Source organism: Ranitomeya imitator, chromosome 7 (assembly GCF_032444005.1).
Source record: "Ranitomeya imitator isolate aRanImi1 chromosome 7, aRanImi1.pri, whole genome shotgun sequence".
NCBI lineage: Eukaryota > Metazoa > Chordata > Amphibia > Anura > Dendrobatidae > Ranitomeya > Ranitomeya imitator.
Window position 1 is genome coordinate 37,055,463 of NC_091288.1, and position 24,912 is coordinate 37,080,374.

Below are 24,912 nucleotides of genomic sequence, written 5' to 3' on the forward strand. Positions count from 1 at the left end.
GTCCTTACTCTTTAAAAAAAAAAAGAATATTCATTTACTTTGTTGATTGTCATAAGCTATCGAGAGGTAACATAAGCAAAGTGCCCAGGCCTTACAGTTCCTGAAGTGTAATTGCTTAAAAATATAATGTAGCAAAAATGTGTATTTATAAGCAAAAAAAACAGTAAAAAAATGACCCCTAGATTTTTTTTTATATTTTTATGGTCTCTGCTGAGGACCATGATATACGGTAATTTAGCTGAAAACAAGTCCAGGCTTCTGGTTCTCTTTTGTTTTCAAGGAAAAAGGGAAATAAACAGAACTTGTCTGATATGATTGATAATTGACATGACAATGCTGACCCTGTCCCAGTCTACACAGTAAATCTGAAAAATAAGATGCAAAAAGCCAGAAATTTCATCCAGGCCAGCAACATATCTTTCTGTGGAGACTTCCTGAAGAAGAAGCCATGAGCTTCGAAACGCGTTGAATAAACCACCTGAACATCCTATAACTATATCTGGATCCATTATTTGTTGCAGCAGCGCGGATTTTATCCACATTCATCTATTATAACAAAAATTACGGATAAGACATGAATGAAATAAAATGTGTGAAATCGGCCTGAGCTTGTATCAGTCTGTGTCATAGTGAAACAGATCACAAGGTATTAGGTAAAGGAGTATGCAAAAACATGTTTTAAAATAAATATAGAAAACAGTAATATGCTAATGGTATTAAAAATGTAATAACACATATAATCAAAGTATTGAAAAAATCTACCAAGAATAAAAAAAAAAATAATTAACAATTTCAGAAATAAAATAATTACTAGGTTTCCACAGAACCGTAGTAACTTGAAGAAATAATTTACCAGGTTATTTAGCGTGAAATCTAAAGATGTTGTCTGCAGAATTAAACAATCTGTCACTCTCTAAAGTCTAATCAACCAAAAACCTTTATTTTACCGTCATTTTTTTTTTACCCTTATACTCATTTATTTTATTACTTTTACTGTTCTTTGAAATAAGAATTCCCTGGCGAATTCCTTTGTCTTGTTTCCATGACAACCTGTCTAGTATCAAGATAAAGTTTCGCACTTCCAAGCTGGAGATGACATCTTTCTTTTCTCTGGCTGAATCCTGGCCCATAATGAGACTGATTTGATCTCTGGTTCAATTGTAGCCTGAGAATAGGACTTCCATGATAGGATACACCTATGGTACATCTTGGTGGTTTTATTAGACTTCTCTAGAGAAATGAAAATTGCACAAATGCTTTATTTTATCAAGTAAAGATGTTCATTAACGCAAGAACTTACCAGATTTCCAACATAGAGCACATCGTTAAATTCTGGAGTGATGGGATAGTGTTCCATGGCCATAAATAATGTGTTTAAAACAATACAGATTGTAATCGCGAGGTCGACAAATGGGTCCATGACTATGACATTGAGTACATGCTTTATTTTTAGCCATGTGTCACAGCAGTCCCATATCAAAAATGTGTTGGCAAATTTGTTCCAACATGGTGGGCATTTTTGCCTGGATTCTTCCAATTCTGTAGAATACATAAAAACAGACATTGAAACATAAAATTAACTATGGGCCACTCTGCAAACTAAGAATACACCAGTATTGTTATTATTATTATCCAAGTGTACCTGAACATTGCTGACAAACTGCACATTTTTTTCAACACTCCCCATTAGAACATATAAAGTTATGACATGTATTATTAAATTGGACTCCATTGTATTCGTGAAGAAATCCCTTTAAGCAACAGTTCATTTTTTGATGACGCATTCCTCTTAAAGAGGATCTATCACTAGCTGAAAAAAATCAGTTACATTATAAAATTTTCTGAGCTCCCCTGATTCTGCCTCTCTTTTCCATTTTTTCCTGCTCTGCTTTATTGCTTTTGCAGCGCAATATGTGAAATCTCTGCTTGTATTTCTCTGCTTTGTATTTCGTGGGCATTTCTCCAGAGTCACCCTTCAATCCGTGATGCTGCCAATCACCTCACTACCATTCTCAGACACTGACAAGCTATGATTATCAGCGTCAAGGAGGGATGGGTGAGAGCACACCAACCATGAAAAAACTCCAGTGAAATGCCCAGTTGCGCTACAAGCAAAGATTTCACATATTGTGCTCCAAAAGCAATAAATATAAATATCTATGCTAAAAGAGCAACGCAGCACAAAATGGAAAAAAAAAAGCAGCAGAATTGGGGAGGTGTCATGGACTCATGGATTTTTAAAAAGTATTCAAGGGAAACCTGTCAGCAGAAAAAACACTATTATCCTGTAGATATGGGGTTAATCTGCAGGTTTATAGAGCTACTAACCCGCACTTAGCTGAGCAATGTGATGAGAAAATTAACTTTATTCCCCCCGACATCGTTCCGGTTTCATTCAGAGGGGCGGCATCGGCGATGGTTCAGTTCCCACTCTGAGTATACAGAGCGGCCACTGTAACCGCTCCCCTGGCCCTGACTGATACTCGCTCTGCATTGGGGCCAGCTGTCAGTCAGGGCCGAGGGCACAGGTTACAGCCACCACTATCTATACTCAGTGGTGACTCAGAGCGGTGACTGAACTCGCGCCGACCCCGTGACTAAAACCGGAATGCTGCAAAGGGGGAATAAAGTTAATTTTCTCCATGCAGCGATCATCTAAGCGCGGGCGTTGGGCAGGTTAGTAATTATATTAACCTGCAGATTAACCCTATATCTGCAGGTTAATAGCATTTTTTTCTGGTGACAGGTTACCTTTAATTTAATTTTTTGTAGCAAATGACAGATCCTCTTTAATGCTTCACGTATCAGATCATTTTCAATCCATCCTTGCCCTTATTGTGCTGAATGTTCTTTTTATCCTGATATTTCAATAAGGAAGATTATCTAATTTGCATGAACTTGAGGGCTGTGGTTCTCTACGACATGGGCTTTGGATGTTGACCCTACCATATTGCACGTTCTTTGCCGATAGCGCCTACTTCTACACTCCTGGTGCCTTGGTTATGATGGTGTTAAACTGATATATTCCCACATTACCTGAAGGTTCTGGTCATCAAATTATGGTTCGGTTTGTAAGGTATATTTGTAGTAAAGGGTGGAAACAAAATTATTTTAGAAGCTAAAAAATATAATATTAATTTCCAGAAACTCTTTATTTGGAATTATTCAAGATTAAATGAATGTAGAGGATCGTAAATGAATTAAGGATTTTATTGTATAGGGTCATATACTGTATATATTTTGTTTCCATTGATGACAACTTTCCCTATTTAAATATGTGTGAATGTTTGAGGAAGGCAATGCAGCTGAAATATAAATCCAGAAGCTAACATTTAAGACACCTTTGACCAATCTGGCAAATAAGAGTAATAGTAATAATAATGAAATACTCCCTATTGGAGTAATGCAGGGAAGGTGAATGTTCAAAGATTCATTAGTGTCTACATACTCTGTATTATTAGAGAAGTGTGATTTTATAGTCTGTGGGGTCCAGTAGTTTAGCTGAGTAGATTAGGTGAAACCTACATAAATCAAAAACCTTTGGGAGAGTTGTAATGGGTTCAGTTAAATTCATATATAAGTAGTAATGCCTCAGATGAGATAAGAGTCTTTAAGAGTCCATAAAAAAAAATAAAAGTTAGCAAATATGTTTTATTTTTTGTTCCTTTAATTGCAAGCAGATTCATAGGGTTCCGTGTCTTGAGACTCAGATCAGTAGAAAGTAGCACAGATCAGTAGACAGGAGCACAGATCAGTAGACAGGAGCACAGATCAGTAGACAGAAGCACAGATCAGTAGACAGGAGCACAGATCAGTAGACAGAAGCACAGATCAGTAGACAGAAGCACAGATCAGTAGACAGAAACACAGATCAGTAGACAGGAGCACAGATCAGTAGACGGGAGCACAGATCAGTAGACAGGAGCACAGATCAGTAGACAGGAGCACAGTTCAGTAGACAGCAGCAGTGATCAGTAGACAGGAGCACAGATCAGTAGACAGGAGCACAGATCAGTAGACAGGAGCACAGTTCAGTGGACAGGAGAAGTGATCAGTAGACAGGAGCACAGATCAGTAGACAGGAGCACAGATCAGTAGACAGAAGCACAGATCAGTAGACAGGAGCACAGATCACTAGACAGGAGCACAAATCAGTAGACAGAAGCACAGATCAGTAGATAGGAGCACATATCAGTAGACAGAAGCACATATCAGTAGACAGAAGCACAGATCAGTAGACAGAAACACAGATCAGTAGACAGGAGCACAGATCAGTAGACAGGAGCACAGATCATTAGACAGGAGCACAGATCAGTAGACAGGAGCACAGTTCAGTAGACAGCAGCAGTGATCAGTAGACAGGAGCACAGATCAGTAGACAGGAGCACAGATCAGTAGACAGGAGCACAGTTCAGTGGACAGGAGAAGTGATCAGTAGACAGGAGCACAGATCAGTAGACAGGAGCACAGATCAGTAGACAGAAGCACAGATCAGTAGACAGGAGCACAGATCACTAGACAGGAGCACAAATCAGTAGACAGAAGCACAGATCAGTAGATAGGAGCACATATCAGTAGACAGAAGCACATATCAGTAGACAGAAGCACAGATCAGTAGACAGAAACACAGATCAGTAGACAGGAGCACAGATCAGTAGACAGAAGCACAGATCAGTAGACAGGAGCACAGATCAGTAGACAGAAACACAGATCAGTAGACAGGAGCACAGATCAGTAGACAGAAACACAGATCAGTAGACAGGAGCACAGATCAGTAGACAGGAGCACAGTTCAGTAGACAGCAGCAGTGATCAGTAGACAGGAGCACAGATCAGTAGACAGGAGCACAGATCAGTAGACAGGAGCACAGTTCAGTGGACAGGAGAAGTGATCAGTAGACAGGAGCACAGATCAGTAGACAGGAGCACAGATCAGTAGACAGAAGCACAGATCAGTAGACAGGAGCACAGATCACTAGACAGGAGCACAAATCAGTAGACAGAAGCACAGATCAGTAGATAGGAGCACATATCAGTAGACAGAAGCACATATCAGTAGACAGAAGCACAGATCAGTAGACAGAAACACAGATCAGTAGACAGGAGCACAGATCAGTAGACAGGAGCACAGATCATTAGACAGGAGCACAGATCAGTAGACAGGAGCACAGATTAGTAGAAAGAAGCACAGATCAGTAGGCAGAAGCACAGATCAGTAGACAGAAACACAGATCAGTAGACAGGAGCACAGATCAGTAGACAGAAGCACAGATCAGTAGACAGAAGCACAGATCAGTAGACAGAAACACAGATCAGTAGACAGTAGCACAGATCAGTAGACAGGAGCACAGATCAGTAGACAGGAACACACAGCTCTTTCCTAAGCACACACACAGAGTGGAGGAGTATAAATTGTATGGCCCCGATTCATTAAGACTGGTGATTTATACACCAGTCTTAATGAAGCGAGTACTCGAGTAAGACGTGCCGAGTTCATAAAAAGATGTGGCTCTTTAGTGAATTACACGAATCCTTTAAACTGTGGTGTGCCACCGCCAGAAATGTCTGGATTCCAGGGTATGTTGTAAAGTACAATTATAATACATTTGTATTTGTTGTAAATTCTAAAACATTTGTAAGGAGTTCTTCATCATGCCTAAACTCTGCCACTCTTTTCAAAAGTTAGTGACTGAAACTGGATTAAATACACCAAAAGTTGCACAATTTTTGCTATATTTCAAGTAATTTTACTCCAAAAGTCTCAAGTAAAAATACTTGATGAATCAGAGCCTCTTATTTTTTTCTCAGAGGAGGGATATGTATGGTATATTGTCTTCTAAGCTGTGTATCTCTCAAGTGATTTTTGTGCAACTCGTATTGGTTTCATGACCAGGACTCCCGAGTCCCCACCCATCTGCCAGCAATTATGGGGACAAACATTTTTTGCAAACATTTAGTTACTTATTACAGGAATAGACAAACTCTGTTCACAATCATACTAAAACTATTTTAAAACGTATGTACGGTATACAATATATATATATATATATATATATATATATATATATATATATATTATAATCCTATAAAATGTATGCAATGGTGAAATGCAGAATTTCGATTAGAATTCCTTTCCATGTTCAATGGACAGAAAGCTTCAAAAATATTTTTTTCTGGATACTACTAACATCAAAAGTATAACTAATTCTAAAATTAAAGCCATATAAAGAAAGTGACAGAATTTTGTAGGGCAAGCATTATAATTTGCCTACAGCAGTCAAAATCTAGCTTCTAAATGTCTACATTGTGTAAGTCAATGTGAGTGACAATGGGCCACCGTCAGCAAATATCCTGGACAAACACAAATGAACGAGTTAAAATAAAAACAACAGGATACTAGCCATTAATCCTAGAAAATGAAATAAAAAAAAGATGTAAAAAAGAGAGTGGTGACAATTAAATAAAAAGAAATGAAAATGAAATAAAGAAGAATAGAAAAAAAAGAAGAAAGAAAAAAGGATAAAATACTGTGGAATAATTAATAATAATAATTATAATAATAATAATAAGAAGAAGAATTGTATTTATATAACATCTACAAATTCTGCAGCACTTTACAATTAAGTAGGGACATGTACAAACAATAAAGGCATCTGAACAGTTACATGAGGATTGAGAGCCCACAAGCTTACAATCTGTAGGAGTAAGGGAATGAAGTAAAATAAAATACATGCATAAATAAGTATAAATAATTAAATGAATTTAAAGAAAATTAAATAAAATTAAAAAAAAAAATAAGGTGGAGTAATTAGTTCCATGAAAACATAAGCATTGTAAAATTTACATAGATGAGTTTACCATACTGTGAAAAATTGACTTTGTGGTTCTCCCCCAAAACTGGGGAGCTGTAAACAAAAGTGTTAATATCTCAAGAATGGCTGCATATTTTAATAAGCAATACATTGCAAAAATAATTGTTTTTCCAAGCACTATCTAACAATACCCATCTATGAAGAAGGGAATAACCTTTCACATTTTAAGAGAGTCCTACATTGTATGAAAAATTGCCAATTTTTCGTAGATGTGTTATTAGTTAAGATAGGTACATTTTTAGGAAGTGACAGTTTTTAAAGATAAAGTTTATAAAAAAAAAAAGAAAAACGTGTCCTAAAATAAATTAAATAAAAAAAGGTTTTTCACTTTCAATCCCACTCTGGTCCACAATAAATGTTCCAGTGCCGGTGATGACATGTTGTACCAGCAAATGACCACTGCAGCCAATCGGTGGCCTCAGAAGTCACATGACTTATGATATCACAAACTTACTTCACAACCTGCTTTTTTTTTTGTTAACCCCTGCCATAAACCAGAATGTCCGATCATTCCATAATAATCTCATATTGCTTATATTTTACTGGTGGGGATTGAGGCGTTCAACAATATGGCTACTCATATATATCCGAACCCAGATGAACAAAACACAAGCTATGTGTCCGATGGCATCAGATTTGAAATCATATGTAAAGCCAGTCAACCCATAAAACTTTAGTTCAGGTCATAATAGTTATCTTACATGTAAATACATTGACATTTAACTTAAAAAATTAGCGAAAAATGCATTTAAATGGTAGAGAGTACCTTCCATTGTGTTGGTGAGATTGCTGGCTATACTCAGAGCTCGTTGCCTTAATATAGGATCTTCCAATAAGTCCATGGAAACATGATATGAACTTAATCTTCTTTTCCTCAAATCATTTTCTGTGTTTGTCCCCTAAAAAAAAACCAGAAGTTACTAGAGAAGATTGAAGGGTCATCTGAGAGGTGGCCTTCTATTGTGCTATCATGCATCAAGCAACTTAACGTAGCTAATCTGCAGTCTCAAATGAAAGGTATTAAATTATAATTGGCTTCTATTTCAGCAGTTGCATTGCTCACTGCATGCACTAGCATTTTATATTTTTTTCTCGAGTGCTTTTCCCTATGGTGCCGCATTAACATAAAATACGGCATGCTGCACCTTTATGCCAAACAATTGCAAAAAATGACTGTAAAATTAGAAAAAAATAAATAAATGTCTATTAGTATTTTATTGGGAACCTACATCCACCGCACTGGGTAGTTGGCTATTTTCCTGGAAAACTGTGTCCTATAAATACACTGGCATATTGCAGTCAGAGCACATTTTCTATCTTTTCGTGACAGTACAAGCAAAATAATAAATGAAAAATTATTTGCAGGGTCCTACGATATTGTTATTAATAACTGGTTGATGCTGCCCTTGCCAGTGCTCTAACTTCTGAAATATTTAGGGTAATTCAGCTTGAGAAATAACTGGGCCCAGGGAGAAGTGTCTGGGCAAGGGGAAATGAACAATGGCTGCTGAACGTTGCCCCTGTGAACTCATACATCTTGGCTGACAGATCTATCATTATAGGGAGAGACCTGTCAATCAAGCTAAGCCAGGAGGAGAGAAGCTGAAGGGAATCCGCCCAATAGACACTTCCCATGTGACCAATTCTTTTCTCAGTCGTGTTTTCTCTTATACACTGCAGCATTTTACAATAAAACATCCTGCCTTTATATTATGCTGCTTGTCATTAGGGCAGAAAGAAATTGTTAATAATTTCCAGATAATTGTTATTGGTTGTCAGCTAGAACAGTTGTCAGCTACTGTTAGGTGTCTAGTTCCCGCCGCTGCACAGGGGGAATCTCGAACCACCTCTGCTGCGGTCTCCCATTCTTCTCCAGCTGCAGTAGAGTCTGCTCAGTGGAGACGTCAGTCCCAGCGTCTGGCTCAGGCAGATACTCTGCGCTTGGTTGCTGCTGCTCTTCCAGGCTCAGCTATTGTAGCCAGTACAGGTCAGCGGCGAGCAGACGCCTCTGGGACTAAGTCCGGCTTTTCCCCTTCTAAGCATGCCCAAAGGAAGACTTCTCATTGGAGGTCGGGGGTCACATGCTCAGGTCCTGTAGCAACTCACATTGGTCCTCTAGGAAGGTCCTGAAGTTGCTGCAACTATAAAAGGTTCGCATGGCCGCACGGCTAGTATCATTTGTGTATGTGCTTGTCGCCAGTTGATACACTACCAATCTCTCCACATGTGGTGTGTGTTCATCTAGCTTTGGGAATACTCTGAGGCAGGCAGTTAGTGTCAGTGGGGGCAATTAGCTGCTTGGCTTTGCATCAGGTTCCTTCCTGTGTGCAGTTAGCATGGAAGAGTTCCTGAGCAAGCACAACCCTAGTTAGGTATTATTCCCATGTGGAATCTTACAACTCTGTGTAGCAACAGGGTTCATTCATATTCAGACCGAGTGACAGAACTCATGCCTATACTGCCAAATAGTGCCGCCATCTATTAGCAGCAGGTCTCACTCCTGCACGGTGGACCCTGGGCTACGAACGCACCTATGCTACTCTACTAATTACTCGGTACGTTCCACCACCCATAACAGCTACTTTTCCAAGTAGGATTCGTAATATCTTCAACTAAAGACCAAAATTTTCTTGAGCTGAGTACAGAAAAGAATGAAGGGTTGTGCACCTTGGTGTTGGGGTGCTCAAAATGGCGTGAAGCTTGTTCTCCACCTTCAAAAATATAAGTAATATTACAAGGATCTATTTATTGAAAAGTATTCAATTCTACCAAGTCTCATCTTATGACCTTAATTTAGTTGCTGTTTAGCCCATGCTAAAGACCTGAGCAGTCCAAAAACTGTTAGGAACAATTGTGTCAGACCGCATTTGTTTTCCCCAAATTTCTGAAAATTAATGTAAGTACTGTAAATGTCCTTCTTAAATTCCATAACTTGCTTTGTCCTGAGTTGGATTAGTTTTTTTATAGGAATTTTCTGTGTTAGACAACCCCTTTCATTTGCCCTATACGGTCTTTCTCTATATTAACCAGATTACTGAGCTTCTGAAAAAATATCTCTCCCTCTAGAGAACCTGACTCATCCATGTTTCATGAGGATAGATCATTTTCTAAATGATCACCATCACTTTAGCAACAAAGCAAAGACTCTCGACAAGTTTCCTCTCCGATAACAATATCCAGCATCTTTGCAATCAACTCACTTTTGAAGAACCTAAATTGTAAACAAATACCTTTCTGGACTTGCCCCTGATTAGTTCTCCATGACTTTATCAGTATTACGTCACGTGACCTAATTGACTCATATATAATGCTGAAGGCAGGAGCTCTAATGGAGTAAGTCTGCAAGCGCAATCTTAAAAACTCATAAAAACTCATTGAGAGATGGATAAATCCATTACATTCATTTTCACCGAAACAGATGTGAAAAACGTTGCAATGGGAGATGTCATAGATAAACTTTCTTTTTAGCGTTAAAGCATAGTTGGATCATGTTCTTCTCCAACATAATTGGAGAGGTGAGACTGCAGAATCAGGGCTCCATCTAAAATATATATATATATATAGAGAGAGAGAGAGTGCAGACCAAAAGTTTGGACACACCTTCTCATTTAAAGATTTTTCTGTATTTTCATGACTATGAAAATTGTACATTCACACTGAAGGCATCAAACTAAGAAATAACAGATGTGGAATTATATACTTAACAAAAAAAGTGAAACAACTGAAATTATGTCTTGTATTCTAGGTTCTTCAAAATAGCCACCTTTTGCTTTGCACACTCTTGGCATTCTCTTGATGAGCTTCAAGAGGTAGTCACCGGGAATGGTCTTCCAACAATATTGAAGGAGTTCCCAGAGATGCTTAGCACTTGTTGGCCCTTTTGCCTTCACTCTGCGGTCCAGCTCACCCCAAACCATCTCGATTGGGTTCAGGTCTGGTGACTGTGGAGGCCAGGTCATCTGGCGTAGCACCCCATCACTCTCCTTCTTGGTCAAATAGCCCTTACACAGCCTGGAGGTGTGTTTGGGGTCGTTGTCCTGTTGAAAAATAAATGATGGTCCAACTAAACGCAAACCGGGTGGAATAGCATACCGCTGCAAGATGCTGTGGTAGCCATGCTGGTTCAGTATGCCTTCAATTTTGAATAAATCCTTAATATTGTCACCAGAAAAGCACCCCCACACCATCACACCTCCTCCTCCATGCTTCACGGTGGGAACCAGACATGTAGAGTCCATCCGTTCACCTTTTCTGCGTCGCACAAAGACACGGTGGTTGAAACCAAAGATCTCAAATTTGGACTCATCAGACCAAAGCACAGATTCCCACTGGTCTAATGTCCTTTCCTTGTGTTCTTTAGCCCAAACAAGTCTCTTCTGCTTGTTGCCTGTCCTTAGCAGTGGTTTCCTAGAAGCTATTTTACCATGAAGGCCTGCTGCACAAAGTCTCCTCTTAACAGTTGTTGTAGAGATGTGTCTGCTGCTAGAACTCTGTGTGGCATTGACCTGGTTTCTAGTCTGAGCTGCTGTTAACCTGCGATTTCTAAGGCTGGTGACTTGGATAAACTTATCCTCAGAAGCAGAGGTGACTCTTGGTCTTCCTTTCCTGGGTCGGTCCTCATGTGAGCCAGTTTCTTTGTAGCGCTTGATGGTTTTTGCCACTGCACTTGGGGACACTTTAAAAGTTTTCCCAATTTTTCAGACTGACTGACCTCCATTTCTTAAAGTAATGATGGCCACTCATTTTTCTTTAGTTAGCTGCTTTTTTTCTTGCCATAATACAAATTCTAACAGTCTATCCAGTAGAACCATCAGCTGTGTATCTACCAGACTTCTGCACAACACAACTGATGGTCCCAACACCATTTATAAGGGAAGAAATCCCACTTATTAAACCTGTCAGGGCACACCTGTGAAGTGAAAACCATTCCCGGTGACTACCTCTTGAAGCTCATCAAGAGAATGCCAAGAGTGTGCAAAGCAGTCATCAAAGCAAAAGGTGGCTACTTTGAAGAACCTAGAACATAAGACATAATTTCAGTTTTTTCACACTTTTTTGTTAAGTATATAATTCCACATGTCTTAATTCATAGTTTTGATGCCTTCAGTGTGAATGTACAATTTTCATAGTCATGAAAATACAGAAAAAAAATTAAATGAGAAGGTGTGTCCAAACTTTTGGTCTGTACTGTATATATATATATATATATATATATATATATATATATATACACTGTATGTATGTATGTATATATATATATATATATATATATTTCTGTATTGCTTCCACAGAATACATGCACCTGTAGGTTGTAATGGTCACTGTCTGTTTTTTTCTGCATTGTGCATTCAATTGTGTGGTCACCTACAAGGCTATGCACCCGATTATCCACTCATCTTTCTCATATGTGTGGCCACTTACAAGGCTATGCACCCTATTATCCACCCATCTTTCTCATATGTGTGGCCACCTACAAGGCTATGCACCCTATTATTCACCCATCTTTCTCATATGTGGCCACCTACAAGGTTATGCACCCTATTATCCACCAATCTTTCTCATATGTGTGGCCACCTACAAGGCTATGCACCCCCATTATCCACCCATCTTTCCAAACACTCCCCGGAAGAAGGCAACTATCGCTGAAACGTACGTAGGGACGCCAGGCGCCAGCACACTGAAAGGTATAAGCCATATCACATTGCTTTTTTGCACAGTCTCTTACACTTCTAACATTTTTAAGGGTTTCACTAATACTATGAGATTATAGGTTTGCACATGTGCACTTGTTTTATTTACCGGTATTTATATTCATTTTTTTTGTTTTACCTCAGGTTAATGCAACTCTGCTGGCTATTTTGCTGTAGCGCCATCTCAAGGCTAACTTTGGAATAATATTTTAATTAACTAATTATTTTCTGTGATTTATCTTTTATCTATCTAACAATAAAGATTTATATATTTTTCATATCTCTCTCTCATGTGGGTTCATTCTTACATCTATTTTTATGTGAATCATGCTATTATGGTGTAGAACCATTTTTTGTCCAATATCTTAATAATTTTTAACTTTTAATTTTATTGAGTATTTCATTTTTGTTGCTTTTATTTTTGATTCTCATCTTTCTCATATGTATGGCCACCTACAAGGCTATGCACCCTATTATCCACCCATCTTTCTCATTTGTGTGGCCACCTACAAGGCTATGCACCCTATTATCCACCCATCTTTCTCATATGTGTGGCCACCTACAAGGCTATGCACCCTATTATCCACCCATCTTTCTCATTTGTGTGGCCACCTACAAGGCTATGCACCCTATTATCCACCCATCTTTCTCATATGTGTGGCCACCTACAAGGCTATGCACCCTATTATCCACCCATCTTTCTCATATGTGTGGCCACCTACAAGGCTATGCACCCTATTATCCACCCATCTTTCTCATATGTGTGGCCACCTACAAGGCTATGCACCCTATTATCCACCCATCTTTCTCATGTGTGGCCACCTACAAGGCTATGCACCCTAATATCCACCCATCTTTCTCCTATGTGTGGCCACCTACAAGGCTATGCACCCTAATATCCACCCATCTTTCTCCTATGTGTGGCCACCTACAAGGCTATGCACCCTATGCATGTTTTTAATTACAGCAAAGTATAGTTGGATCCTGTTATTAATTGTAGAGTGCTGCTGCATAGTGTTTGTATATATATATAGGTTAGAATCTAAGTTAATACTAGCTGAAAAATAAATGTAGTCACTCAAATCTATATTTGTCCTTCCTGATATCATTTTGAGATCTCTATATCCTTACCAGAGAGCTCACAACCACAAAATCTACTGTATATCTTGTTACTGCTATGGACACGCGCAGATGTCAGTTGTGATAGTAACGAATCATTTCCTACTTTACGGGCGAGCGATCTTCAGAACGTTCATTTTTTTAGCCATGAAATTTGAGATCTAAAATGTATAAATATTTGATGTCACTTATTTTATGTGCCATAACCAGTAGAGTTCTGCTCAGACCCACATCGGAAGCTTTGACTAGGATTCCTACTTGTTCATTTGAACATTTATGACTGGAAAATTAGTGTTGCATGTGGCACTATTTTTCCTGACAAAATGACCCTCAGTGCCGTAGTCAGTCATTTCCATTAGAGCAGATCTGGGTAAGATTCACCAAGACGTAGGACATTTGGACTAATGGTGAAAAAAAAAAATGATGTCTAGAATCAATGATGTCAGATGTTTTCTGTGAAGTCATATTGATGAAGCGTACAGTAGATTGCCCAATATTGTCTAGGTCTGTATCATTATATCTTGGTCTCAGCTAAGAGGAAATGAATTGGTTTTGGTGTGGAAATTCTGCATTTTTTCCTTTACAGGGAGTCCTGTGACAGTTATATTGCTTATCGGTCTATCTTTAAAAGAGTTTTATTGCCATCTGGCATATCAACAGAATAAATGTCTGATAGATGCATGTGCCTTCTTGGGGACCCACATTTATTGGTACGTTAGTCACCTAATGTAGTGATGGGTTCACTGGTCAATGCTGCCAGACAGTGAATATATAAAAGGGTGGCTGAGCATGTGCATGACATTCACTTTTATAGGAGTAATAGAAATAGTGGAATATCCATCCTCTCCAACTCACCGGTGACCTCTATTCCCCATATAGGTGGGTCTCAGAGTTCTGACCCGCCACTATCAGTTTAATGTCCAAGTTGGTAAAGTTGATTTACCATATTAAATGCTATGTCCCTGATTCTTCATGACTAGAATTTTATTCTCCAGTCTTGATGAAGAATGCATCTCTTATTGAATTTGTTGGATCTCAGGTTGCCATACACCACCTCAAGAAATGTAATCTGGGTAAAGACTGGAGTATACTTTTTCATAATTTACACCACCTTTGTGGCGTAAATAATGGTAAATTTGTCCATTGCACACAGCCACACCCCAGCCAGCTAAGCTCACCCACTTTTTTTTTTTTTTTAAATGGCAGAGCTAGTAGTGGACTCAAAATTCCAAGTCCAATTTTTTGGGTAACTTTTCAAACAAAATTTCCCCAGAATTCTGAAGCAAACTGATGAATTGGAGCCTATAAAAATATTATTTATGAGGAACCAACTCCTAGCTCTCCCATTAATTGGCTATATAAAGGTGCCCTAATTGTCTACCCATGCACATCACATACTTTTGGCTGTGGCGGTCCCTAGTACTGCAACTCATTGAGCTGTTTGATGAGAATACCGGGGGTTGGAATTTGCTTTTGCTAAGAATGGGTCTTAAATATTACAGTTCTAGAAAACCTCTTTAATTAGAACAATAGAAGGGTTGTCCAGTCTGAAGATATTAATGAATTTCAGATTGATGGGGTATGACACCTGGTACCAGTTGTTATAAGCGCAGGCAGCAGCAGGATGTAAACACATGGAATGGGGCTGCACTTTCCAGCTCTATTCAGAGTGTAGCAGCCGCTACCAGGTACTACAGAACAGCTGTCTTGCAAGAGAATATTAGCTAGTCTGCAATTCTCTGCAGCAGCCACTACACATTGAATGGAGCTGGGCAAAGACTCTCCATTCGATATGCTTAAATCTGACTTACTCCTGAGCTTACAACAGCTGATCAGTGGAGGTGCGGGGTGCCAGACCCCACACTGATCTAATGTTGATGGCCTATAAGGATAGATCATTAACATGTTTAGACCAGACAAACCCTTTAAGGTAATACATGAAAGGAGGAAGTACATTTTTAATATAATTAAACAAATAATCATCAAGCTACGCCTACATGTAACCAGGCTGTAGAGATGTTCCAGTGTTCTCCTCTAAGTACTTCACTATACTTTATATGCGCACTCGCGTGATATGTGAATGTACTGTAGGATTAATGTATAATAAGGACGATGTATTGATAAATTATGAAGTTAGTACATTATAGGCCTTGCAAAAAGCAGTCACATTCAAAGCTTGACCAACCAAATTATTTGTTCCTGATGGAAGCACCCTACAAAGGCTACCATGCCTTAACTATTTGAAACTTCCTTACATTGTCATCAGAAGCTGGTTTATCTATTATCACCTCTGGCAGTAGTAGTCCAGCAGGCGATGTTGGGGCAGATGGACCACCGAACAGAGAGACCACTCCGTTGCAGTCCACGGTGCTGTGCATCTTGCCATTCACTGGGAGCACTGGCAGGGTTCTTGATGCTTTGCTGGCTTGACTTAAGTTACTTCCCCGTCTTTGTCTGTGTGGTACAAACAAGGATCCTCGTCTACTCTCATTGTCTTCAAATGTGCTGTGTTCATCGTCTGCAAAATCGTTTTCTGATGCCACATCCTTCCCACGGCCTAGGAACATGCTGAACATGCTGGTCTTGCTGTTGCGCCTTGGTGTGACATCGTTGCGGATATCCAACAGAGACTTGGAAACAATAAGAGGAAACATTAAACATGCAATTATACACCATAGCTAGATCGATGCCCAAAACCTTTAGCCTATGCTTTCCAGCAACAGTCAATCGAGTACTGGGCTTTGGGCCCTTGCCAATACAGAGAAAGAGGGTTGCAAATTTAGCTTTACGTATGCTTGAAACCACTACCAGGTGATTGATCTCTATCTCTGTCTGTCAAATGGGAATAAAATACAGTGGTTATTAACCATGTACATTACTAAAATATGGGCTCCCCATCTATTCAGAGAAAGTATTCCAAAGTCTAGTAGTACACTTGCTTGACAGCATTCCATTCACTTATAATGACTGTTACCTCTGGAAGTCCCATAAAAATGGAGTGGTGACAAACGTGCCATACTGAACTATGGGTCTCCCAACGATCAAGAGAAAGAGGGTACCAAACATAACATTGTGCATCTTTGGACACCACTCTATTTACTTCTATGGGATTGAAGGTTGTCTGTCAAGTGACCTGTAAGTGAATAAAGTGGTAGTCATTCATGAAAATCATTGCCCTTGTTGCACAGTGATACCAAGTTCTACGGACCTTTAGGGGGTCCCAACAGTTGTTCCCACAGTAATTATACACTTATCACTTATTTTGTGATTAAGAGGCTTACACTGGGTGAGCATGGTGGACTCAATGCCGTCCAAGAAGGTAATGAAGCATCACATAATTATGAAGATCACTATATATCCTGAAGCACACTTATATGACAAGTCCCATCTAGTACTTGGCCACTGTGTATCAGTAAATCCTGCTGAAATACTTCTATAACATAAGATTCCTATAAAATATATTCTATGTAACCTGACTATTCATGTCCAGTCGTTTATATATTATAGACAAAAGTTAACATGAAAATATTCATATAAGTAATCAACTACCTCGTGAGGCGATGATGTCTTCGTCAATCTAATTCCATCATAGAGGAACTTTTTTAGGTTGCTTTCTGATGTGGACTTGTGAAACTTTTCGTCATCACCCTTTTCGTCTCCGTCCCCTTTCTCTTTTTGATGCCGTTTCTTTCTTCTGTTTCTCCTTTCCTTAGCACTTTTTGAACTTAATTTGGTACTTTTCGAGCTTAACTTTGAAGCTTCAGATGAACTCTCAGAGAGTCCGCCATAACCGGTCCCTCCACTAAACTCTCTAGAGCCAAGGGCTACCTCGTGAGCTGTTAATGCCGCTGCCTATAGAAGGACATGAAGGTACATGGGGATACTGCTATTAGTTTACAAATGTGATAGATGGATAATAGATAGATAGATAGATAGATAGATAGATAGATAGATAGATAGATAGATAGATAGATACAATAACCAATACTTGTAATGAAATCAACTTTTCATCTTAGTCAGTGAAGCCGACTGCGTTAATGAACTCTAAGATAAAGTTTTATAAGTAACAAAACTAATAAGCAAGACGATGCTTACTACTTCATCATTAATTAGAAGAAATAGTAGAAATCTTAGGATGAACGGAGGGATATTGCAGTTCCTACTATCCAGGGGAAAACTTGTGAAGTCCCTTCATTCTTAAGATTGTTGGAGGTTTCTGTAGTCAAATTCCCACTGCTCAACTTCATCACTTTCCAAGATCAGAAAAACCTTTTCAGATTTTGTTTAGTCCCTTTGCTTTTTCCTCTCACTCAAATCACAGCATTTACTTACTATTCCCCCAAAACTAATATGAAGTCCTAATTAAAAAGTTGATTTCTTGACTATTTTTTTAATATTTCCCATGAAAGAGGTATTCTGGTAAGAAGAAGTTATCTGGATAATTGAGAAATTCTTTATTGCTGAGAGTCCAACCACTTTATCCCCACGAATTGCCAGAATCAGGGAAATCCGTCCCTTGTTTTCTTGGTATGAGAAAATATGTATAAATTATGCATTTGCACTTTCATTTATATGAATTTGTCTTATCTGGTTAAAATTACTATCTATAATTATCTTATTATAATTCAGTTTATACTGAATAGTTATTATTAGGATTATCAACCTACAAATCCCTTTTCCTTCTCCCAATATCCGGTTATTGTGGTCACTACTTCCCTGGAATTTTTAAACTAAGTTATTTAATAAATGATGTATTTTTAACTTCCATTCAAGTGTGGCATTTCTTCTTGTCAGCTATATAACTCTTTCAAAGTGTTATTCCCCAAAGGTCAGAAATAGCTAAGCATTGTATTCAGCAGTCCCATAGACAATGAGTGGAGCGGAGGTCGAGCATGTGCACCTTTGCTATATTCAAGACAAAGCAGCAGATTCCCACTCTTCGACTACCAGAGCAATGATCTTGCAATTTCTTGGAGTTCTCATCGGTTGGATCCCCAGCAATCCTCAATTTATCCCTTATGAATAGATGATAACTTCTTTTTTTGGAAATAACCCTTAAACGCAAAATGCAAGCACTACCAAGTTGATGAAATATGTCTATTTCAAACTCGTGTAATGTTGATGCTTAATATATCACCTGCATGTCTTCTTGGTGCTTTCTCAGCTGTTCCATTATTTGCTGAAATTCGGCTTCCTTCTGTTCGGCTTCTTCTAGAGTTGCCTGGTTCTGCTCTTCATAAGCCATGGCAACAACGGCCAAGATCAAGTTAACTAGATAGAAGGAGCCCAAGAAGATCCCCATTACGAAGAAGATCATGTAGGTTTTCCCAGCAGCTCGAAGGGTCTAAATGAAAAAAAAAACATTACAGAAATGGTTATTAATTTTTTTGAAAATTTGCTCTGGATTACATTTTTTTTTTAGTTCATTAATGTTTTTAAAGAAGCACTCCTCCCATCAACATTGTTATCCTCTCAATATATTTCAGTCATCATATTATATAGCACTGTGTACTTACAATTGCTCATTTTGCCTTTCTACCCAACTTCTCTTTTCTCTGCTCTATGTAGAAACAGGAAGTCTCTAGTCCCTGCATTTATCATTCCCTCCTTCAACTCCTGACCCAGCTGCTTCCTCCTCCCAGGGGCTTTTGCAATGACTAATGACTCATGCAGGGAAATTGACCTCCTGTTTCTACAAAGAGCTTAGAAGGGTTCAGCTACTCATTTTGTAATCATGTGATGTCATAGACATAATGGAAAAGAGAAGAATTAGCTGGGTAGAAAGGCAAAATGAGCAATTGTAAGTAAAGAGTGCTATATAATGTGATGATTGCAATATATTAAGATGATAAAAATTTTGATGGGAGTAATTCTTTAAGGATACAAATAATCTGTATTTCTATGTTATGGATCCAGTACAATTATCTGTACGGTATTCCTAAATTAGATGATTCATGGAGTTATCCCATGAAAAAATATTTATTATTTATATACCAGATAAATACCGTAACAAATGTCTCTGATTGTTGGGTCCCAACCACTTGGGCTCCAATTGATCACTAGAACTCAATTTCTGATTTCCCCTTTCCACTCACTTCACAACCATAACGAGGAGGAATTTTAATAAAACGTTAGTCATACATACACACTGTGAAAAAAACCTCTGGTCCCCTGGTCTAGTGATGAAACAATCATATATTCATCACTCATTCTGTATAAAAGGTATTTAATGTTTTCTAACCCTAAAGGTTAAAAAAAATGTAATTAATTAATCTAAATAGAAAAAAAGGCAGCAACACATACCAGCCCAGATCTTGGAACAAATGCACTGCAGGGTGCAGCCAGCCCATAAAGCAAGATGTTATACCAGATCAACAGCCACTCTCCACATACCCACTCCTGGAGGGCGTGACTGCCCAGTATACAATTGCACAATAACGGCACACATAGGGCATTGTTCACACAATGGTACTGCATAGTGTCTGGTTCACAGCCTATGAGTCACGGCCCTACTTTTCGACTAGGCGGGCTGGCCAAAATACGAGCTTGCGTATTTTGGCCAAAATATCAACCAATACCTCACTATTTTTGTATATTTTTTGCACTATTTTTTTCGGGGTGCAGCCAAGCCCAAACACGTTCGGTCTCACGTGAGGGGTGTTCGCACTGGGATGCATTGAGAGTGTGCTGGCCAGCCCGCCTAATCGAAAAGTAGTGGGGTGACTAATAGGCTGTGAAAAAGACACTATGCAGTACCATTGTGTGAACAACGCCCTATGTGGGCCTTTACTGTGCAATTGTATACTGGGCAGTCACCCCCTCCAGGAGTGGGTATGTAGATGAATCTAAATAGGCCAAAAATGTGGTGCGTAGTACAACTTAGGGGTCTTGAGCCAAGACGAGAGGGAACTCAGGAGTTCAGTGAATGCAGATTTACAAAGCAAGCATAATTTCGATCACTTTAGTAACAATATTGTGTCTCCACATCCATTGCTCACCAGTTGATAAAGGTTCTCCCAGTAATCCTGTGTCATCAGTCGAAACAGAGAAAGGAAGGCCCAGCTGAAGGTATCAAAGCTTGTATAGCCGTAGTTTGGGTTCCTTCCAGTTTTCATACACTCAAACCCTTTTGGACATTGGCTGAAATATAGATTATTTACAAGTAAGTGGCAGGTACTGTGTCGTCATTCCGAAAATTAGCACAATTATTTGGATTAAATGGGAATATCCTATTCTTTAAATCAGCTTTTTATGCTAAATGCATTTATTTTCTTATTTTTTTAAATCTTTCATATAATGATTTGTATTAAATAAATCATCAGAAATCTTCCAATTTGCACACTGGCTATTTTGCCTAATTGTAGACTCATTTTCTGTTCTTTCAGAAACGTCACATGGACATATGCAACAATAGACTGACTGATAACCTGCTTAGTTGTATTGAATTACATAATGACCATGTTCTGATTAGGGCTAGGGTTATATGAAAGGAGAGGGAGGAGGTGAGCTGTGACATCACCTATTGTAAATGGTGGATCCTGTGTTATCTACTGTATATTGAGTTGCTATGATAAGGAGACTGCAGAGAAACTCATCTGTGAAGAACAGGATATATGATTCTAGCATTAAGCCTAGTCTATATAGCATACTATATGTATATATATATATATATATATATATCAAAAGAAAAAAAGAGATTTATAAAACGGCACTGCTTTTGGGCTAGACCTCATCATGCACGGTTGTTACCCTCTGTGTTGGATTTTTGTTGTACCGCATTTCTAGACTCCGGGTGCTCATCCAGAAAAGCAAGACATTCCATGTGCAAAAAAGAAAAGATTTAGATAGCACTCACCGATCCTTAAAACATTATGCTTTATTCAGATACTTAAAACATCATGGCTTGGAGAACGGGTTAACAAGGTGTGCGAACCAGTGCTCATGACGGCTGTTTCGCGCTGCACAGCGCTGACCCGTTGAAGCGCCGTGCAGCGCGAAACGGCCATCGCACACCTTGTTGACCCATTCTCCAAGCCATGATGTTTTAAGTATCTGAGTAAAGCATGAAGTTTTAAGGACCGGTGAGTGCTATCTAAATCTTTTCTTTTTTGCATATATATATATATATATATATATATATATATATACATATATATGCACACACACGTTATAATCCCATGATGACTCAATCATGTTTAGATCAGGGCTCTGGGGGCCATATCATCACATCATCACTTCCAGTGCTCTTTGTTGTTCCTTATGCTGAAGATAGTTCCTAATGACATTGTCTGTAAGTTTGGGATCAATGTCCTTCTATTAGAATTAATTTGGAGCCAATAATATGACTCCCTGATGGTATTGTATGATGGATAAGTATCTGAAGCCATTTGTCAGCACTGATGACACCAAGAAATGAGCAGCGTTGAGGGCCACAGAAGCACTGGTCAGCAAATAAACCAGTACAGGAGATGAAAGACACCTCATGCTTATATTCCTTTAAAATCAGAAATTGGAAAATATCCAGCAGTGCCAACAGCTCTGAATTGGCAGCAACCAATGGAACCCAACTATATCCACCTACAGTTCACAGAAGTCTGGCCAGAAGTGGTCTTCATGGAAAAATGTAAGCTAAAAAGCATAATTTTGACATGAAAGCAAGGTCAGGGTTTTCAACTATGCACAAAAACATAGGAAATGTGGTGCAGAAAAATGGCAGCAGGTGCTATGTAAAGATATGTCAAAATGTGAAATATTTAGCCATAACAGAAGGTGGTTTGTTCGCTGAAGAGCTGGAGAGCAGTACAATGAAGAGTGTCTGTGGAAACAGAGAAGCATGGTGGAGACTTCTTGGACACTTGGAGCAGAAGTTCAGCAAATTGAATTGGGAATTTTGTCAGGAATAATGGTGTCCTCAGTGCTGAGAAATGCGGGCAGAAACGTATCCATCATGCAATTAGGTGTCTGATTGCCTTCAAGTTTGTTCTGGAGTAGAATTACCCAAACATACTGACAATGCCATTAAGAATTGTCTTCTGCGTAAAGAAGAACAAGGAGTCCTGGAAGTGATGATATGACTCTACAGAGCCCTAATCTCAATGTCATTGGTTCTGTGTGGGAATACGTGAAGATATGAAGATGAAATTCACCAAGAACTCCAAAATGTTTCTCAAAAAATAAGAAAAAAGGATGAAGCATGCTCACTGAACCATCAGATTTATTCGGACATAACTTATGTGCTGCAGGGAGGGTTGTGAACACACACGGACAATGGCTGTTTCGTGCTTAGAGCACTTCAACAGGTCCTGTGATGGGAGGAAGTGAGGTGGGTCTTTTTACCTGTGAGATCTTCTGACCGCTCCCTCCTCCTCACACGTCACCGTGGCTGAATAACCACAATTCGGGAAACATGTGAAACGGCCGTTGTCCGTGTGTGTTCACAACCCTCCCTGCAGCACATAAGTTATGTCCGAATGAATCTGATGGTTCATCACCGGTGAGTGCGCTTCATCCTTTTTTCTTCTTTTTTGAGATTCTTCATGAACTGTTGCATTAGCAGCACCCTGGTGGAACTTTTTTTGTAAAAAAAAGGCTATATACGGCATAATATTACAGCATAAGAGAGGAATAAGGGTCTAACTAATAACGGTGGTGCAGACGTGTATTTTCTTTTTCATTACATTGACTCCAAAATGTTTGCTCCCTGCTATGTACAGTACCTTAAAAACTGTGCATATTTGCCTAGAAAGACTGATGCTGTTTTGAAGGCAAAAGGCGGTCACACCAAATAATGATGTGACTTAGATTTCTCCTTCGATCATTTTTTTTGCTTCATAAAAACAAAAACTCTCTATATATAGTTTCCAGACCTTAATTAGATTGGCTTGTAGTTATAGTTATGGCTTGTTCACTATCATCATTAGAAAGGGTCAGGTGATACCCATTTCCCAGCTTTATAAAAACCCAGACTCCTCTAACCTTGTGCCAAAAAACAGCAGCCATGGGTTTTTCTAAGTAGTTACCTAGCCCTCTGAAAATGAAAATGGTGGAGGCCACAAAGCAGGAGAATGATAGAAGAAGATAGAGAAGCGTTTTCAAGTTGCCCTTTCCTCCGTTTGAAATGTAATTAAGAAATCTCAGTTAACAGGAACAGTGGAGGTCAAGATAAGGTCTAGAAGACGAAGCAAAATTGACAGCTGCTCGTAGGATTGCTAGAGAGACAAATCAGAACCCCCGCTTGACTGCAAAAGACCTTCAGAAAGATTTATCAGACTCTGGAGTTGTGGTACATTGTTCTATTGTTCAGAGACACCTGCACAAATATGGCCTTCAAGGAAGAGTTATCAGAATAAAACCTCTCCTCTGTCCTCACCATAAAATCAGAAGTATGCAAATATACATCTACACAAGCCTAATGCATTTTGAAAACAAATCCTGTGGGCCAATGAGCTTAATATAGAACTTTTGGCCCCAAGGTTAAAGGTATGTATGGAGGAAAACGGGCACAGAATTTCAGGAAAAAAATATCTCACCAACCATTAAGCATGGGGGTGGATCAATCATGCCTTGGGGTTGTGCTGCAGCCAATGGGATGGGGAACATTTCACAGGTAGAGTGAAGAATGGATTCAATGAAATTTCAACAAATTCTTGATGAAACATAACATCTTAAAAAAAAAGCTGAAGATAAAAAGAAGTTGGCTTCTGCAAATGGATAATGATCATAAACACATGTCAAAATCCTCAATAGACTAGCTCAAAAGACGCAAGCTGAAGGTTTTACAAAAGCCTTCACAGTCCCCTGATCTGAACATCATTGAAAATCTGTGGCTAGAGCTAAAAAAAGCAGTGCATGCAATATGACCTGGGAATCTCACAGAACTGGAAGAATTTTCCAAGGAAGAATGTATGAAAATCTCTCAAAAAAGAATTGAAATACTCTCGTCTGGCTGCAAAAAGCGTTTACAAACTGTGATACTTTTAAAAGGGGGTGCTAGTAGGTACTAACCATGCAGGGTGCCCAATTATTTGCATTGGCCCATTTTCCTTTTTGTAATTTTTAAAATGTATTAAATAATTTTTTTTTGCCTAAAATACAAAGTAAATTCATTAACTTTAGGCCTTTTAGAGATATTTTATCACTGTTGAAAATAACCGTGTTTGCCCCCTTCCTGATTTCCCATTCTTTTGCATATTTGTCACACTTAAATGTTTCAGGTCACCAAACAAATTTTAA

General features: G+C 38.8%; 1 protein-coding gene across 1 annotated transcript in view; it reads right to left on the minus strand.

The window, feature by feature from the left end:
• LOC138644540 (sodium channel protein type 2 subunit alpha-like) overlaps positions 1-24,912 on the minus strand; it is a 219,239-nt gene that overhangs the window by 96,439 nt on the left and 97,888 nt on the right. Inside the window, exons 9-14 of the mRNA XM_069733064.1 lie at positions 20,679-20,820; positions 18,818-19,024; positions 17,230-17,532; positions 15,936-16,310; positions 7,638-7,770; positions 1,301-1,539 (exon numbers count right to left, since the gene is read on the minus strand). Of these exons, the coding sequence (XP_069589165.1) occupies positions 1,301-1,539; positions 7,638-7,770; positions 15,936-16,310; positions 17,230-17,532; positions 18,818-19,024; positions 20,679-20,820 (1,399 nt within the window). The remainder of the gene's footprint in view (positions 1-1,300; positions 1,540-7,637; positions 7,771-15,935; positions 16,311-17,229; positions 17,533-18,817; positions 19,025-20,678; positions 20,821-24,912) is intronic.